Source organism: Anabas testudineus, chromosome 19, assembly GCF_900324465.2.
Source record: "Anabas testudineus chromosome 19, fAnaTes1.2, whole genome shotgun sequence".
Lineage (NCBI taxonomy): Eukaryota > Metazoa > Chordata > Actinopteri > Anabantiformes > Anabantidae > Anabas > Anabas testudineus.
Window position 1 is genome coordinate 8,653,768 of NC_046628.1, and position 19,354 is coordinate 8,673,121.

At 39.0% G+C, this 19,354-nt stretch overlaps 1 protein-coding gene across 6 annotated transcripts in view; it reads right to left on the reverse strand.

The window, feature by feature from the left end:
- LOC113156667 (integrin alpha-M-like) overlaps window positions 1-19,354 on the reverse strand; it is a 35,055-nt gene that overhangs the window by 7,000 nt on the left and 8,701 nt on the right. The window contains exons 4-28 of one of the 6 annotated variants that reach the window (XM_033326830.1): window positions 18,921-19,048; window positions 18,647-18,789; window positions 18,199-18,349; window positions 17,646-17,796; window positions 17,392-17,465; window positions 16,823-16,934; window positions 15,824-15,960; window positions 15,607-15,753; window positions 15,303-15,515; window positions 15,060-15,193; window positions 14,741-14,880; window positions 14,513-14,664; window positions 14,213-14,338; window positions 14,023-14,096; window positions 13,422-13,563; window positions 13,209-13,307; window positions 13,028-13,107; window positions 12,862-12,948; window positions 11,792-11,861; window positions 11,600-11,698; window positions 11,361-11,441; window positions 10,760-10,870; window positions 10,462-10,575; window positions 10,272-10,382; window positions 9,934-10,164 (exon numbers count right to left, since the gene is read on the reverse strand). In XM_033326830.1, the coding sequence (XP_033182721.1) occupies window positions 10,066-10,164; window positions 10,272-10,382; window positions 10,462-10,575; window positions 10,760-10,870; window positions 11,361-11,441; window positions 11,600-11,698; window positions 11,792-11,861; window positions 12,862-12,948; window positions 13,028-13,107; window positions 13,209-13,307; window positions 13,422-13,563; window positions 14,023-14,096; window positions 14,213-14,338; window positions 14,513-14,664; window positions 14,741-14,880; window positions 15,060-15,193; window positions 15,303-15,515; window positions 15,607-15,753; window positions 15,824-15,960; window positions 16,823-16,934; window positions 17,392-17,465; window positions 17,646-17,796; window positions 18,199-18,349; window positions 18,647-18,789; window positions 18,921-19,048 (2,975 nt within the window). In that variant the 3' untranslated portion in view covers window positions 9,934-10,065. Of the gene's footprint in view, window positions 1-364; window positions 439-629; window positions 781-1,181; window positions 1,333-1,631; window positions 1,775-1,905; window positions 2,034-2,455; window positions 2,571-2,648; window positions 2,720-2,908; window positions 3,007-3,118; window positions 3,222-4,763; window positions 5,302-9,933; window positions 10,165-10,271; window positions 10,383-10,461; window positions 10,576-10,759; window positions 10,871-11,360; window positions 11,442-11,599; window positions 11,699-11,791; window positions 11,862-12,861; window positions 12,949-13,027; window positions 13,108-13,208; window positions 13,308-13,421; window positions 13,564-14,022; window positions 14,097-14,212; window positions 14,339-14,512; window positions 14,665-14,740; window positions 14,881-15,059; window positions 15,194-15,302; window positions 15,516-15,606; window positions 15,754-15,823; window positions 15,961-16,822; window positions 16,935-17,391; window positions 17,466-17,645; window positions 17,797-18,198; window positions 18,350-18,646; window positions 18,790-18,920; window positions 19,049-19,354 lie in introns of those variants that run through there. The other 5 variants (XM_033326831.1, XM_026351908.2, XM_026351909.1 and 2 more) reach the window with 5 other exon arrangements.

Here is a 19,354-nt window from a genome sequence, read left to right on the forward strand (position 1 = left end):
GAACTTAACACTTGCTAAATTCAAAATCTAATTTTTTAACTATATAATTTCTTTTTTTGCATTTTGCAAATGGTGGATTATACTGATGACAAATGAGTTTACGTTTATAAGACAATGCTAAGTTGAAGTGCCAGTTTGGCTCATGGTTTTATAGCTTATTTTATTCTCGACAGATCCTAAAAAACCTCAGTGCTGTTACATTTTTACAGTTTGATTACAGTTTGAACACTTTTAAAATAAGATCTTAAATTGATTTTTAAACTGGCCTCTTAAATCAATTTCCAATGTGTGGGGAAGTGTTTGCATATGTTCACTTTGTTTAAAAGATGATAACTGTACAGTGCAGTGACTTTCTAGTAATTACCCCAAGCACATAAGCAGCACTAAATCCCTCTTGAGCCATTTCCATTTTCAGTGACTCTCCGCTGGTTTGAGTTCCTGTAACAGCAAAGTAAATTAGCACAATAATGTTGACTTCCACATTCCATTCATTTACATGGTAGATTTACAGCAAAGTACATTCAATAAAAATAAATCCTTAAAAACCTAATTTTTTTTGAAACTTTGAAACATTGTTTACTCTTTGTAACTATGTCTGCAGTGTTATTAAGTTAAATATACAACTATACCTTCGATAGAGAAGATTTTGGTCGCCAAACTCTGCTTTATTTTTTCAAGTGCATCAAAGCTCGCCACTCGAAACACATGCTCTTGACTGGGAGATGATGCAATGGTATCCAGTTCATATTTTGCACCAGAATCAAGAAAAGCATTCCCAACCTGTTAAAAAAGTATTTGAGATGTTGTATAATTTAATTATTTCACTGCTTAAGTTCTACAGAGCAATGCAGATGTAAAATCCAAGAGATGTCAGAAAACACAACATAACACAAACATATCAGACTATACAAAAAGTAGTAACAACACTACTTCTTCCTGATCAGACAGAACTAACATCAGTTAAGATCAGCATTAGTAAACTTTATAGCTTGAAAACAATCAAACATAACTAAAAGCTTCACAGGGTGGATAACAGTGATTGAGATTTTAGATTGATTTTGGTTTTTGCATATATGGTTATGGCGATGTCACCTCTACCAACTCAGCATCTTTCTGAAATGTTTTTGTGTTTTGTGCCTACAGGTCGCAGGAAAAACACTGAGTGAAACTGAAGAACTTACTCCAATAGCAAACCGCATAATGTTTTTCGCCTCAGCTGCAGCTGCTGCAGATGGCAACTGATTTCGTTCGTGAGATTCTCCATCTGTAATCACTATCAAGATCTTCTTCACATTTGGTCTGGAACCTTTTGTTTGTGTGAAAACATTTTCACTGTAAACAGAAACATTAACTTTTAATGCATTTTGCAATCACATATAGTTAATCATATGCCTTAAAAATGTCCACATTTACTAAGTGACAGTTTCCTGATAATCTGATTTAATTGCAAAACTACAGGCCTCACATGAAAGTTGGGCATGTTTACAACTATACAGTTCAATTGTCAAGATAAATCCTTTATTCATATACATATTGTAACCACAGAGTCTATATAAATTTTAGCATGTAATTCCTGTTCAAACAAGAAGTCACCATGACATTGTCATACATAGCATCATAATGCCACTTACACCACTGTTCTGATGGCTGTAGCTGTGTAAGCTCCTCCTCTTAGCTGTCGAATAGAACCAACATTTGTCTCCCACGACCCTGAGAAAAAATCATTAAAGTAATAATGGATCCTGGTTTCGTCAGAGAATTGGGCAAGGGCAAACTGCAAAAAATAACATAAAGGAAAATCAACTACAGTGAAATTCAATGCCACATTAATTTAACAAAACAAAAGTGAATTTTTTGCTGTCAGTGTTAAGTTTTAACTGAAAGTGGGAACACAGTCCTAAGTACCTGTGTATCTTTGGCTGGAAATGAACGAACCACCTCTTTCACAAAAGTCTTCATTGTTTCAAAATCTGGCGGGTTTACACTGCCTGAACCATCCAGTAGAAATGCAATGTCTGCTTCAGCTCGGCACTCTGTGAAAGAGACAACTCAGAAATAATCATATTGCACAAATATTTTCCCTTTGCGATAAATGGACCATTAATACTGTCCACATATCCATAAAATTCCCTTTTAATATCCAATTTAACTGTTTTAGTTAACCTGCATTTTTGGACAACCTCAGGTATCAGTAATACCATATGATTTTATTTTGTTCAATATCAGACAACCATTTCATTCATTCATTTTTAATTCATGTGTACTTCACGTGTAGTTTTATGTTAGTGTTTGTTTTCTGTGTTCGTAAATAATTTATGTTGACAGGACATGTCAACATTATGATATGAGGAGGAAATTAATATTTCTATTTCTATTGCTAATAGAAAGGAAGTATATGACTTTTTTTTATTATGGATACTTTTTTGACAACCACTATATACTATATGTCTTGTACCTTTGTTAGTAGAAGGCAGGGGGGGCCCAAAAGCATTAGAGCGGTCTATCTCAAAGCATACACCCCTGTACATGGTGATACTTTTGCAGTCCTTCGGGATGGTTGGACCACAGGCCTGAAAAGATTGAATTCTGATTAATCTTGATGCTTTCACCAATATTAACAATGTGCTGGAAAACTGTTTATAACTCACCAGGGTTTTCTGTGTTCTGGGATCACTTGTCATTGTCAAACCAAGGGACATGTTGACTGCAAAATCTGGAACTGCATTAAAAATATTCATCAGTTAAGTTTATCTTGGTTGCACTTTGTGACCAAGGCAAAATAAGACATCTCTACCCCAACAATTTGTCTGTTATTGAGTTCTACAACATTCAAAAACATCGATAACATGAATCTTTGACTGAAATATAGATTTTACTATCTGGCTCATAAAAATAAACCGTAACCTACTTTGAATGTTAATATTTTGGCAGGAATCAGTGGAACAGCTGTATATTTGCCCCCTGTTATTTGATGAATATTGTTCAAGGGGAGCACTGACAAGCAAGCTGATGAAATAAAACCAGAGAAGCATGTAAGGGCACAATTCTGGAGGGCTTCCTGTAGCAGATATATGGGAACAGCAGATTCATGTTAATCACCACAAAAACCCAGACTTACTCTGATTGTCTTTGTACCACCTGGTAGCCAAAACCTGCAGCATCACTTCTCAGTGTCCGCCAGGCCACAGGTTCGATGTTGAAACACAGTGCAGCCTTTACCACTGATAAATGAAGAGCAAAACACAGAATGTTAACGTATAGCAACATTAAAATTATCACCACTGATTTTCTGTGTAAGTGTGAATGTATGTGGTCTGTGTGTTGCTGTGTCTTTTATACGGAGTGTTATGTTGTAGTTGAGTTCTGTCTCAGCATCTTTTTTTTTTCTTCATTAAAGCACAAGGTGGTGCCAAAGTCAGAAACATGACAATTCTCCCACTTTACTACTGATTCTTATTCTCTGTCTTCCCATTGGAAGACTTCCTTCTATGGAGCCCTTCTGGGATTTCCCAATATTGGGTGGTTCTAATTGCATGAATAAAGCCTTCCTGTTTTTCTGTCCCTTTTTTGGACACAACATTAGACTCATCTTTGAAGCGGATTGTCTCATGTTCAACAACTTAACAAGAGATTATGTTAATTTACTGATTTCATTTTTTTTGTTTTACTTGCAGAACCTCCCTGAGATTAAGAATCTTTTAGTGTCCTGGTCAAGACAGGCAGCAACATAAAACAAGATAAGTAACGTGAACAACAAACAAGCATTAAAAGTAGATCTATCCAAACCTCTCATCAACACCTGGAAACTGAATATTAATGGTTAATGGATCTTGGTATACTTTACATTTCTAAAAGACACTTTGTAGTTTTTACTGAAGTTCGTTGTTACTAAAAACCTTTAATAAGACAATCATTTCTTGAGCTTCTGCTTTTCACCAGTGTTCAGCTACTGCAGTCAGAAAGACACAGACTGTATCACAGATTTTACTAATTAAACTTTATTTATTCAGCTTGCTTAACATTGACTGTTGATTAACTACTCACTGTAGTTTGACACGTCAATGACGAAAAGTCAATAAATATATTATGAACTAAACTAAATGACAAAAAAAATCAAAACTACATAGACACCACCAGGAAGTCTGTAACTATCTGCTAGCTAAAAGGTCGGAGAGATAAGTAGGATGTTTTGTGATAATTCTAACATGTTGTTTCTCCTGTGGTTTCACATTGTATAGCTTTAGTAAACATGATCATGTTAACTGTCAAAAGGCAGGTAATGTCTGTTAAAGTTATAAATGGTTACTTTTACTTCTAACGTTAATCTATGGTGTCTCTAAAACCTGTACAAATGGATGGGGAGGTTAAGTTAATAACACTGATCAGCCACAACATTAATACCACCTGGCAGGAGCATTGAAAAACAATAATGCTACCACACACTGCATTGAAAAAGAATGAAATAAACCACAATATCAAAACCATCACATGCCCAGTTGATTCAGTGTAGTGAGACACTTCTGTTAAGTATAATTTAGCTATAGTAGTATCATTTTTTATTTTTTTATTATTATTACTTTTTGGCATTTCAGCAATGCAGTGGATGGTCTACAGCCACATCTACTCCTGATTGAATGATATGTAACATTAAGACTAATGGTAATTATTATGCTTTCAGTGTCTGAACATGCATACAGCTGAATATAATTAAATATAGAAAATAAATTTAAGACAGAAGCAGGAAAGATTCAAAGATGCCTTACCTGACAGGAATAACGCAGCAGTAATTATACAGTCCATTGTGTTACTCACATGAAAATACTAATAAGAATTTGCTTCAAAACTCCTGCATGAAGAATGTCTACTAATGTCAAAGAAGAGAAATGTTGAAACCAAAATGCAAAAACCATGAGTAACTGCTCAGACCAAGGCAGCATGAACTGGTAGGAGGAGTGTTACGAAATGACGAATGAGACCAACAAAAAAAAAACTGGATAAAGCACGGGGAATACAGACACAAAGTAACGACACAAAACGCTGCAGTGACGCAGGATAAATACGAACTAATAAACCAACAAAAACATACAAAGTACCAAGTAATAAATCAATACACAAAAATACAAACTACACTTCACTAATCAGAAAAAAGTAACAAACGAAAATTACTGCTTAAGGCAAGAGAACAGCTACAAACAGGCGAACCAAACAGTACAAAGTATAAACTAAAAACGCTGCATAAACGCAGAAAAAACAACCAACTAAAACACACAGACCGAACCGACAAAGTAACAAAACACGCCGCTCACTGCTGACAAACAATTCAAACTTACAAATGAAAACAGTCCGACAAACAGCTAAAACAAAAGGAAAACAGAGTGGTTCCCGACAAATGAACGTTGGTTACGTATAGTAACCCCAGCTTCTATGAGTATAGGCGTCGCCCTCTAAGAGCTGTCGCTGTTGGGTTTATCCCCGCGCGCATGCGCAGTCGTGAAGAATTATTTTGCTACCTCACTCAGCTCCGGCCACAGAGTAAACAGCCCTGGTTGACCTGAGCACTGCTCCCAAAGACAACTTTTACTTCAGCGGACATAGATGGAGCGAGTGAGGCCCGCGTCTTAGAGGGCTTAGCCTATACTCATAGAAGCTGGGGTTACAATATGTAACCAATGTTCTATTTCCTATAGGCTTCGCCCTCTGAGAGCTGTCGCTATTGGGATAAGGGCGAAGCTGGATGTAGTCAATGCCTCACTGGACCACCGGAGTCCACCCAAGCACCAACAACACCAGTCCACCCACACCAACCTAACAAGGATGTAAAAGCAGATTAAGCCAACACAGCCCTCTGCAGACCCGTCCTGTCTAACACAGGCGGCGTCCCCCATAGTGTCAAAAGCATCCAGTCTCATAAAGATGCATCAGAGAAAGACACATGTTGGCAGGATGCGCTACGAGAACGTTCCAGTTCACATAAAAGCACGTCACGGCGGCATGTGTCCGAGCAGTGTGCCCACGATATCGCTGTAGAGATATCCTCCACAGATATTCCTTTGAAAAGGGCTGTGGAGGTGGGCATGGCTCTAGTGGAATGAGCACAGACATTACGAGGAGGTTCTTTATCCGCTACCACATGAGCCTGTGTGATAACTTCACTCAGCCAGTGAGACAGCCGTTGTTTGGTCAGAGCTTTCCCTTGGAAATATTCTCTGTAATGCACAAACAATTGTTGAGTCTGTGTGAAAACAGCTGTGTGTGTCACGTAATGCGACAGTGAAGGAACAGGACAGAGACGGTGCGCAACCTCCTCCTCCTCACTAGGGTGGGGAGGAGGGAAAAAACCCTCCAGTGTATGGACTCCGGATTTAAAGGAGGAAGTCAGTATCTTAGGCATGAATGCCAGATTAGGTGTGAGAATTGCCAAGGCTCCTCCCTGATAACAAAGCAGGAAGGGGAGACCGACAGCACAAACAGATCATTCACTCTCTTATATGAACACAGGGCTAAGAGAAATGCTGTCTTTAAAGAAAGGAGCCTGAGAGAGATTTGCGAGATAGGCTCAAAAGGACGATTTTTAAGAGCGCGCCAAACCAGCGGTAATTCCCATTGAGGCGTAATTGAACGAATCAGAGGCCGCTGTCTCTGAACACCTTTTAAGAAACGTTTAATAATAATAATGTATACTTTATTGATCCCCTTGGGGAAATTTGTTTTGGACAGCTGCCAGACTGAGTCGGCGCTACTACGGGGTTTCGGTGTCTTGTCCAAGGACACCTCAGCAAGTAGCCAGGAGGAACCAGGAATCGAACCAGGAAGAGGAGGAGGAGGAGGCGGTGGGAGCGGAGTGAACAGAGACGCAGCGACAGCTGTGGCTGAAGGATGTCTCGGTCTAACGCGGGTGTCTCTGCAATCGCGCCAGGAGTCCTGGGGGCGCGGAGACTGCGTTGATGCTGGGCTCCATGATGTAAGTCTCTTCACTCTGTCTGCCTCCTCTAATGCCTGTTGCATGTGAGAAACAGCTTCCTGAAGGAACGGACCAACAACCCATCGGGGCTGGTGGGTCCGTCTAAAAGGCCCTTCCGGATCTGTTCTGGAAGCTGAGTCATGTGAAGCCACATGTTACGCTGCAGCATGGTCATCCAGGCCATGATGCGGGACTGCACCACCGCCGCGGCTGAAGACAACGTGAGGATTGCCGCCATAGCCTTGCCGATTTCGTCCGCTGACTGGGCTGGCAGTGCTCCAGGCTGCGCAGCGATGGAGGAAACAGAGGAGCTGGGCAGGGCAATGTTATTAATGGCGGGCAGTGACTTGGTCGCGGGAAGATGGCGGAGTAGGCCGACGTCTCCCGAAGAAGGTTGCCTTAGGGAGCAGGATGGAGGCTAGACTCGGCTCTAGCGGCGGAACGGCAGGAAAGCCATGTTCCGTCTCCTCGTGGACCCTGGTGAAGGGATCGTAATGAGCCACCGGAGCCTTCAGCTTCCCAGGATTTTAACCGGCCTCCGATAGGAAGGGGCGGAGGGCGGTAAAAAGTCGGCCATAGTGGAAGGCGTTTAGACCCCTGCTCGTTGCAATAAATGACGCCGACCATGACGCTGGGAGCAGGTGCAGGCGGTTCCGGAGGCAGAGGAATACCTTTCCTGTCAGCCGCTCTCTTAATAATTTCGGGGATGTCCCGGAGAAGAGCACCGCAAGCAGGCAGGTGGCTGGCAGGTGGGAGAGAGGAGACGACGCGCTGCCATGCTGGCTGAATCGTCTTGTTGTAACCCATGTCTTCCACGAGGAAAAGGGGGGAACCAGGGGGGAGCCAAGAATGGAGGGAGCTGAGTCAGGGGACTCTTGCCCTGCATGGAGCTCGCCCTGTGGGACGGGGGGGTCCAGGCAGTCGATAGCCTCTGGCATGTGGAAGCTAACTGGCTTAGCCCAGCTGTCGTCTTCGCCGTCCTCCCAGAGCACCACAAAGGCGTCCACTCGCTGCTGCTTCTCCTCCAGGGGCAGACGTGCACAATAGGGACACGTGGCCCGAAGAGTGAGGGCTAGCTCGGCATGCTCGGGGCCGAGGCAGATTTTACAGCGAGCATGGAGGTTGTCATCCAGGATGAAGGCGGTTTTGCATCCTGGGCACAGCCGGAACCCGTTGGTGGAACGCTGAGTAGAACTCATCTTCTTATCTTCACAAGGTGACTGCATACTACGCTGAAGAAAAAAGGGGAGCAGGTCTCAGGTCACGCAGGGCTTTTATAGTCTGTGGGCGGACCTGAGTGAGGTAGCCCTGTGCTGGCACAGGGCGCGAAAGAATTCTTCACGACTGCGCATGCACGCGGGGATAAACCCAATAGCGACAGCTCTTAGAGGGCTACGCCTATACGAAATAGAACGAACATACGAAATAGAACCAACATACGAACTGATCAGAGTGGTGGAGGATACAGAGCAAACAAGCAATGAAGGAAAGACTGAGGGGAGCTTATAAACCAACAGGGACACACAGGTGAAATTAATCAGTCATTAATGCGGTGAGTGGAGAGTGGAGGAAGAGGAAGTCCATATATGGGTGTGGCAGGAGAGTGAGACACAAAACAAAAACAAAACCCACAGACAGGGCGAAGGGAGGAATTGTAACAAGGAGTTACAATCTTGACACACTTTCTGTTTTATTAATATGAAAATACAATATGCTCTCACATACTCACTCACACCCACACTGATGTAACAGACAGTGGTGTTGACTTAGCTGTAGCCTGACAAGTATCTGATCACTAAAACAGTTAACAAAATAAAGTCATTGTCATTAGTCATTCCTCCCTAACACACAACTCTTTAGTGATCATTATGTCTCTGGTCACTTTGCTGAAATATAAGAAGTTGTAGTCAGTCACTGTTGTAAGATGTATCATTAAAATTATTTTAAATTGGAGATAGTACTTGAACTATTAGAATCTATGCTAATTCAGCAACAAAAAGCAACTTGCTTTTCTTGAAATATTTCATTTGTTGTCTTCTTGTTTCGTCCTGATTCGTCAGAGGGAGAGTAACATCAATTTGAATTAGCTATTTAATTTGATTAGAATTCAAAAATATTTGACATTTTCCTAATTTGGTCAAGCCTTGCCAGAGAAAAACGAACCAGATTTGTCAATTCCTTTGCTGCTTTCTTTTGCTGTGCCCATTACCTGTTCCTGTTGTCAAGATGTTGAGTCTGTCGTCACCGGAGTGATTGTTCATTATTGCACTTAAAAGCCACTGGCTAACAGCTCTGACATTTATTCATAAGCCCATATTTATACCATCTAGACATGTACTCAGAATACTCAGGTAACATTGCTGAAATGATTTCACCACAAAGCCCAGTTAAGGTATTTTACTGCCATTTTATTGCACAGAAAATCTATTTTTAAATGTGTGTCACTGAATCCAGGTGGATACATTTTTAAACAGTATTATAGATGCTTGTTTTTTAAAAATGTGTTACTTGAATCATCTAAACATGACGCATGACATTAAATGTCACATATGTCATATAATAATTTTTAAAAAAAGCAATAAGCACTGGCTTTTTTCTAACCAAATTCAAAATGGAGCAACATTATATATTACATAATTCATTTATAAACAAATCAGTTCATATTTTCAATAGCAGTTTTAAGTAAGCAGCACATATACACACCACGTTTTAGCACATTTACAGGAAAAAAAGAGAAAGAAATAAAAAATGAAACTGTACTGATTTTGTTTTTCACCTGACTGAAACTGTTAAAAGTATTAGATTAAAATAAGCAAAATATTTAAAATTTAATTTAATAAAGGCTCATCATCAGGATCACTTAGGCTGTATAAACCCACTCCCCACATAGTGAACATTTACCCTTCACTATCACTATTATATTACAGGCTGCCAATATTAAAATAAATATTGAGTGAGTGGGGAAGGAGGGATTTCACACACAAATGAGCTCTCAATGCTTTTTAAAATGTTGAATTAAAAGTGGAGTACTGGTACAGATTAACCTTAAAATTAAGTGATAATTATACAGATATTAACAGCTACTGACACAACGGATTTCATGCTTACTCTGGTGCAGGAGCACCTCCATCAGCCCCTGGATCTGCTCCTTCTCCTGCTTCCTGATTAATCATCTCCTTGTATTTACTCTTGAAAAAACCAGCCTGAGAGTAAAAAACAAAAAAGGCTATATGAAGACACATCAATCCTGCTTTAGATAGGATAACTGCTGAATACTTGAAAATGAAAATACAGAAAGCTGTAGTCTCACCTTATAAAGACCTGCAGTGAATAAAGCCAGTAGAGCCAACCCTCCCAGAGACCCTCCGACAATCTCCTTGGTGAAGTCTGGTTCAGGATACACTTCTACCTCTGCCTCAATCTGAGAGGTAACACGATTGAATGTAGATCAAATTCACACTCATTTAAAACACAAATAAGAGAATAAGATGTGTAATCACCTTTCGAATAGGAGGGTTGGTATTAGACCCTGTTGAAAAGTAGATGTACTGGTTTCTGTCATACTCCAGACTGGCTGTGCTGGTCAAGAGGAATTTGGCAGAATGAAGTCCAATCTGTTTAGAAACAAAAGCTTGATTTAATCTTTTGTTATGTTAAACTGTGATGTTAACATTTATTATTATTGTTATCACATTAATCAGGACCAGGTATAATCATGTAATTCCAAATCCAGCACTTCAAATGTATAAAACATAAACCCTTGAATTTGTGAACCACAATCATCATTTAATTAGTTACCTGCTCAATCCACCCTGAACTAAGGTTGGCAGATATTATGTACTGTTTCTTGTCCCCTCGTCCTATAAACCCAGTGCACTTGAACACTGCGCACCTGGCTACAGAGCAGCCCTGTTGGTGAATTAAAGAAGAAAGAAGTAAGCAAACAAAGCTGTAATCCATTTACACGTACAACTCTAAATATCCACATATCCAAATATAATACAAAGCCCATTTCAAGCCAAGTGCCGACGTTTTCTAAAATACAATAAAAACACAAATATAGGGACTCATCTGACGACAAAACTTGTTTCAGCTGCCTTTCATACAATTTCTTACAAGCTTGCTCCCAGAATTCGTGTATCGCTTCCTTCTTGAGTAATAAAATTTTTCTCAGCTGTCACAAGTTTGCAGTCAAAAACAAGTTGTGGCCTTGGTGGATATTTCATTTAATCCTATTTATGGAACCTTCACCTGGAATCATCCACAATGATGTTGAATATTTTCTAAATGTTATTTCTTTGTACATTTGTCAGATAAATAAATAAAAGGTCAGTTTCGTCTTTTTGTGTATTTTAGAATAAGTCTCAGCTTCTCTGGATAACTGTATAGACATTCTTACCACTGACTTATTTTTCTTTATCTCAGTAACAAAATCTTTGAGAGCAGGTTCTTCATCCTTGTCCCTTTGGCAGCCTGGAATCTGAAATAGAGCAGATTCATGTCAGACAGAGATTCAGACAGAGAGACAGACAGAAAGATGTGGTCCATACATATGGTGGATATGACCAGCTATCCTTGAGGCTGTAGTTGCATAAAAATAAGAACAGTTTCAGGTTTGGTAGTTCCATCATACGTTACTTGTAAATTGTTTGAATCCACCCAGATGTCTTTATCACCCAGGTTTACTGGCACCCTGATCACAACAGTACAATTCAGCGCTCTGATATCATTTATAACCTAACAGAAGGAAAAAGAGACAAGGAGAGTACTGAAGGGGCTGAGCATGTGTTATGGCCTGAATCGAGGTGAAGAACTGCTGTGATATCTTACCCCAAGTGTTTGTTGGAATGGTTTCTGCAAATTATTCTTTCCGAAAGTGAAATTGTTGTAGCTGAGGGAACTGATATTGAAAACAGACATGTTTGATATTTGGTTAGGTTCATACAGACGTGGACAAAATGATTGGCATCCTTATCTTAAAGCAGTACTTCTCAATTATTATTATTCGTTTATCTCATTATCTCGTCTCTGTCCGCCTTTCATTCATGGTGTCTCTTGAGGGTTTGTTCACTACACTTCAAACCTCCTGCTCCATAGTTGGTGCAATAACACCATAGAGCTAATACTCTCTGCGCACACTATGAGAATGAGAGCACCACTGCCATCTACTGTGCTGGATGTGCAATTACACTTTATTCTAGTACGTCCAAAAAGCATGTTTCCTGGGCCCCCTAGTATCGCACCGCGCCCCCATTTGAGAAGCACTGCCTTAAAGAAAGAAAAAACCCACAAAGGTCACTGAAATAACTTGAAACTGACAAAAAACAATAATCATTTGTGTCATGGTGTGTACCACACTCAACATGGACCACAGAAATCTAGAGAGAGTTGATAGAACAACATGTTAAATATGAAGGCTGTAAGACTGTCTCCAAGCAGCTTGATGTGACTACAGTTGACAAATTACTCAAAAGTTTAAAGTCCACAGGACTGTAGTCCACCTCCCTGACGTGGCCACAAGAGGACAGTCAATGACAAATTCAAAAGACAGATAATATGAATGGTAACAAATAAGCCAAAAACTACTTCCAAATACATTAAAGGTGAAATCTAAAACAGCTAAAACACCCAAGAATGGCTTAGAACAAATCACTGGACTATTCTGAAGTGGCCTTCTATGAGTCCTGATCTAAATCATAACGAACATCTATGGATAGAGCTGAAACATGCAGTCTGGAGAAGGCCCCCATTTCATTAGTTTGTTTTTTAAAAAACTTCTGTTGAACCACAACTCAAAAGCAATGTCTGATTTTTTTTGTCATTTTATTATTAAGTTATTTCACTGACCTTTGTGGGTTTTACTTTTTAATACTAATTGTTTCACATAGACCAATACAAACCTTTCAAATGTGAAGAATATGCTGTATTTTACGTCAATCTCTCTCTTTTTATAGAGTTCGCTTGAACTGGAGTGATCCGTATTCCCACTAAAAGGAAGAAGTGGCATTAATTGTTGTCTTAGTTGTTATTAAATGTTGCGTTTATGGCCAGGTAACTGAACAGTACCTGGTGGCATTTGCAGTGACAAAAATCCTCCTGTTGAGCTGACCGTCATTATCAATTCCATAAGAGACTACGAAAAAAGCCTAAAATAAATAAAATAAAAACACATTACATTTTCTCTGCATTATACAGGACTGTCTTTGCAGCCTGCAGCTGTGAGAAAGATGCTTCTGTACAGTCAAACCTTAGCGCCGCTCTTGAAAATAGGCCTGTCGACAGTGCATTCTGTCTTTCCTCTTGATAAGCCATTTTCACTGTCCAAGGAATTGCAGTCAATTCTTCCCTTTATAAAAAAACAAACAAACAAACAAAGTCACCCATCAACTGGAGCTGTTGTGTGATCTGAAAAATGAGCTGAGCAGAGATGAACTTGAACTGAATTGTTCTGACACCTTACCTTCAGAATTGTGAACTTCCTGTAGGAGAGCCCGGGTGGGTATGTGAGAATAACACGGCTGTTGTAGGAGTTTTCACCGCTGTTCTCCACTGAGACTGTGGCTTCCAACAGTTCATCAATACCAACCCTAACCTCTGAGGAGCTGACACAGGATGAGAAGAAGAGAAATGTGTAGGAATTCACGTAGCACACTAACACCTACATCTATGCCTATCTGCAGACTAACACTGTCATGGTGCCAGTGCCAAATATCTGAAATTAAGTTCTTGTAATGTTTAAGTTGACCACAAATACCTCTACGTGGTCTGTACCAGACCCAACACTGTGAAGTGGTGAACTCACAAATCACTTAACAGATCAACATTGTCATTTTCACTAGCATAATTAAAAATATTGTACGAGAACTGAGGTTGAATAATTGTCCAGACAGTCTCAAGCTAACTGAAAGAAGAGCAAATAAGATTTTGATAAGAATTTGATATGTTGATATTATCAATATTGATATCATTCTTATACATATGCAAACCATTTGTACTTTTGGAAAAGATGAAAGATAAAAGAGAACAACAAACACAGCTCATGCTTCACTTCTGTCATTCACCTGGTGAAGTTGAAATCCAACTTTAGGTTATCGACACACTTTCCATCAGTGCCGCAGCTGATCTCAAAGCCTAACTGTAGAAGAGAGGGTGAAGTAAACTGTTTGGTAGGAGATTATTTGCAACTTCTCGCTATTTGTGTGAATAATTACAGCAGCAGGTTAAAACTTAGTGTCTCTAAAGGTCACTTACAGGATGAAAGGTTAAAGTTTGAGCCCGCTGGTCCAGACTTGGTTTGAGGTTTGTACTAGAGGGCACTCCATCAAAAGTGAATTTGAGCTCATTGCGAAGTTCATTAAGAGCATCCTCTGGACAAGACTGTAACAGGGCACAATTACAAAAATACTTTTTGTCAAGATTAAAGAGAGTTGGCTGCAATTCAACATCTAATTAAAAAACAGCAAGAGCATCAATAATGGGAGTTTTTGTTGTTGTTGTTTTGTAGGGTCAAACTGTGTGTGTGTGTGTTGTTGGAAGATTTGAACAACTCACGTCAATAGAGAACTTCACGTCGAGGCAGTTTTGCCCCATGGAAATCGTTGTCGAGCCACTCGACTGTCGTTGTTTTTCAGAGATGTAAGCTCTGTTGTTTGGGACCTTGCGAGTGGCATCCAGTGTTAAAGTATAATTAATCTTTGCTTTAGCTGGAATAAATACATTCATGAGTTAGTCGTGTACACACATTTAGACAGAATAGAAGAACAATTGAAAATAGGAAACCTGTATTTGTTGCAGAGGAGGTCATGGTAAAGCAGATTGTAGCTGTGTTCACCAATGGTTTTGAACAATCATCGTTCTGAGTGGGGATTTGGGTTGGATTGAATGACACCGAAGCTTCGACCATTACTATAGGCTTTGATCTGGACAGAGCAGAGAAATACATGTAAATACAACATTTGGGTTTGTAATTTATAAAACTCTCTTATACCATCCATAAACATAATCTGTCCCAGATTTTGAAATTGTCTTAACATTTAGTTTGATCTACACACAGCAAAGGTAAACTTGTGATTGTATGATAGCGGTATCTTGGATTTACCTGAGTAAGACAACTGTACCCTTTGAACCCACGGCTAAATCAGGCAGTTTATCCCCACTGTGGTCAAAAGACGACTGACTGATCGACATGCCAAAGAACTTCAGTCCTGACTGGACTTCAGAACCAGCAATTCTCTATGCAGACAGAAGTGTTTTAGTTAACCATACTGAAAATTGTATAGATTTAAAATAGAGTGGGAAAAAATTAAGTGTTAAATCTTCCTCGATTGTTCTTTGATCTCACCTGTGAGTAAGTAGGATTTATCCTTCCTGCCTCGCCATTGAATATATAGATGCTGCCTTGACCATCATTTTCCAAAGGTGCTCCAACTGCCAGATCATTGAGCTTATCTAGGTTAAGATCAGGCAGCACAGCTAGAGAAGATCCAAATCTTCCTTGGGCAAATGCACCCACTCTCAGTACTAGTGGACTAAAATCTAAATTACACTCGACATTCTGAAAAAAGGGATGAAAATCAATGTTTGAGTGTTCATTGAAGAAAAAACTAATAATTCCTCTAATAGCACTGGATAAAACTGTCATTTACCAAATTAGTTAGAGTGCAAACGTAAACTCTTCCCTCTCTGTCAGACTCCTTGTACATAGGGGCAGATATGAGGATTAGGTCGGTGTACTGGTCCCCATCCAGATCCATGGCACAAACCTCTGCTCCAAAATATTCACCACTCTGAAACTGTGCAAGTGACAAGTCATCATCACATAAAGGAGGAAAACAACAAAATATATCTGAATTGTAAACACACCTGCCATGGAAAAGGATCAATCTTTTGCAATAAGCTGTTTCGGTGAACTGTTATCACAGCTCCCATGTGCCGAAACCTTGGGGCACCAGTAATTGTCAATGGGCCCTCAAAGGTTGTGGCAACTGTCATAGAGTAACCTAGAATGAAAGAGTCAAAGGTTTAACCACTTTTTACCTGTTCATTTTACAAAAGGAAGGTTCATTTTACAAAAGGAACAGGAACAGGTAGAGTGTATATGTTATGATAAATTATACATTTTATGTTTAATCAAAGAGAGAAAAGGTCACTCTAGGATAACGCCTATTCTATCAACAAGCCTGTTGCATTGGAAACATTGGTTTCCTGTCTTGAGTCACTGTATGTTTGATCAGGAAGTGTCTTCATATGTTACAGGAACATTTCTTGAAATAAAGTAAAGAAGTGAATTTCACGCTAAAACATCCTATCTGACTCCCTAAGATAAAAGTCTGGTACACCATCTCACAAGGGGAAAGGAATGCTTCACAATAATCACTTTAAGTTATACCGTTTTTATCAGAGACAAGGCAACATAAAAGGATAACTCTCTGTACTATTATTCTAACAATATGGATCTTCTGTCATGACACCATTAACCACTGAAATTTCTACTTAAGCTGACTTCTTGAATTTTCTGACAGCTTATTGGCTTCTGCACAACTAATTGGAGACAAGGCAATGTCTCCAATTATTTATTTAAAGCAATTAATTAATTGAAAGCATTAATATATGCTTGTAAAGCATTTATTAATGCTTTAAATTAATCTTTTTGAGATGATTCTGTATATTTTTTGTGAAAATCACAGTAGTTTTTGGTGTTTTATGTGGAGCATACAGTAAAACACTCCTTTTTTCCTGTTCTACATTCAATCTAAATTCTGCAAGTTTGTATGTATAGGTTTTCAGTAGAAGGGAGTAAAGGTTGCAGTAGAGCAGTGCATATGCAAAACATATGTGTATGTCTGAGTTTGTTTTTCTCACCCAGATAACTGTCAGGATCAATATTTCCAGGCTCAAATGACCTCATTCTGTTTGTGTATAGCAAGTAGCCTCCTTTCCATTCATTGGCACCAACAATGCCCAACTGAGCTCCCTGCAAGTTAGAATGAAATGTAAACATGTGTTTGCTACTAAACATCAGGTAACAAAAAAACTTAACACTTGCAAAATTCAAAATCTCATTTTGTAACTATATAACTTCTTTCTTTGCTTTTTGCATAAGATGGGTTACACTAATAATAAATGAGTTTGAGTTTACAAGACAATTCTCAGTTGAATTACCAGTTTGGCTAATGGTTATTTAGCTTATTTTATTCTCAATAGAGATCCAGAAAACCTCCATGCTGTTACATTTTTATAGTTTGATTTATGCTTCTGAGTTGACTCTATGCAGAGCCCTATATTTTTACATTTCTCTGCTGTTACACTCCATGGATTCATAAACTGGCCCCTAAAATCAATTTCCAATGTAGGAGTGAATAAGTATTTGCATTTGTTCATCTTGCTTGAACAATGACAACTGTACAGTGCAGTGCCTTTTTAGTAATTACCCCAGGCACATAAGCAGCACTAAATCCCTCTTGAGCCATTTCCATTTTCAGTGACTCTCCGCTGGTTTGAGTTCCTGTAACAGCAAAGTAAATTAATGTTGACTTCCACATTTCATTCATTTACATGGTAGATTTATACCAGTAACGTTCAACAAAAACAAATCCTTAAAAACCAAATTGTTTGAAACTTTGAAACATTGTTTACTCTTTCTAACTATGTCTGCAGTGTTATTAAATTAAATATACAACTATACCTTCAATAGAGAAGATTTTGGTCGCCAAACTCTGCTTTATTTTTTCAAGTGCATCAAAGCTCGCCACTCGAAACACATGCTCTTGACTGGGAGATGATGCAATGGTATCCAGCTCATTTTTGGCATCCGACTTGTCAAAAGCACGCCCAACCTGGGAAAAAAGTGTTTGAAATATTGTGTAATTTAATTAATTCACTGCTTAAGTTCTACAAAGCAATGCAGATGTAAAATCCAAGAGATGTCAGAAAACACTACATAATACAAACATATCAGACTATACAAAAGGTAGTAACAACACTACTTCTTCCTGATCAGACAGAACTAACATCAGTTTAGATCAGCATTAGTAAACTTTATAGCTTGAAAACACATGAAACATAATAAAAAGCTCTACAGGGTGGATAACAGTGATTGAGATTTTAGATTGATTTTGGTTTTTGCATATATGGCTATGGCGATGTCACCTCTACCAACTCAGCCTCTTTCTGAAATGTTTTTGTGTTTTGTGCCTACAGGTCGCAGGAAAAACACTGAGTGAAACTGAAGAACTTACTCCAATAGCAAACCGCACAATGTTTTTCGCCTCAGCTGTAGCTGCTGCAGATGGCAACTGATATCGTTGGTGAGATTCTCCATCTGTGATCACTATCAAGATCTTCTTCACATTTGGTCTGGAACCTTTTGTTTGTGTGAAAACATTTTCACTGTAAACAGAAACATTAACTTTTAATGCATTTTGCAGTCACATATAGTTAATGATATGCCTTAAAAATGTTCACATTTACTAAGTGACAGTTACCTGATAATCTGATTTAATTGCAAAACCACTGCCCTCACATGAAAGCTGGGTATGTTTACAACTATACAGTTCAATTGTCGAGACAAATCCTTTATTCATACACATTTTGTAACCACAGAGTCTATATATTTTAGCATGTAATTCCTGTTCAAACAAGAAGTCACCATGACATTGTCATACATAGCATCATAATGCCACTTACACCACTGTTCTGATGGCTGTAGCTGTGTAAGTGTTTCCTCTTAGCTGTCGAATAGAACCAACATTTTTTTCCCACGATCCAGAGAAAAAATCATTAAAGTAATAATGGATCTCGGTTCGGCTTGAGAATTGGGCAAGGGCAAACTGCAAAAAATAACAAAATGGAAAAGGAAAAAGGAAAATCAACTACAGTGAAATTCAATGCCACATTAATTTAACAAAAGAAAAGTGAATTTTTTGCTGTCTGTGTTAAGTGGGAACACAGTCCTCAGTACCTGTGTATCTCTGGCTGGAAATGAACGAACCACATCTTTCACAAAAGTCTTCATTCTTTCAAAATCTTCCCAGCCTACACTGCCTGAACCATCCAGTAGAAATGCAATGTCTGCTTCAGTTCGGCATTCTGTGAAAGAGACGACTCAGAAATAATCATATTGCACAAATATTTTCCCTTTGCGATAAATGGACCATTAATACGGTACTACATATCTATAAACTTCCCTTTTAATATCCCATTTAACTGTTTTAGTTAACCTGCATTATTTTGGACAGCATCATGTATCAGTAATACCATATGATTTTATTTTGTTCAATATCAAACAAATGTTAGTTCGTCTGTACTTCTGAAAAAGAAGTGTGGTTTCATATTAGTAATTTTTTTCAGTGTACATAAATAATTACTGTTTATAACATAAGGATGAAATTGATA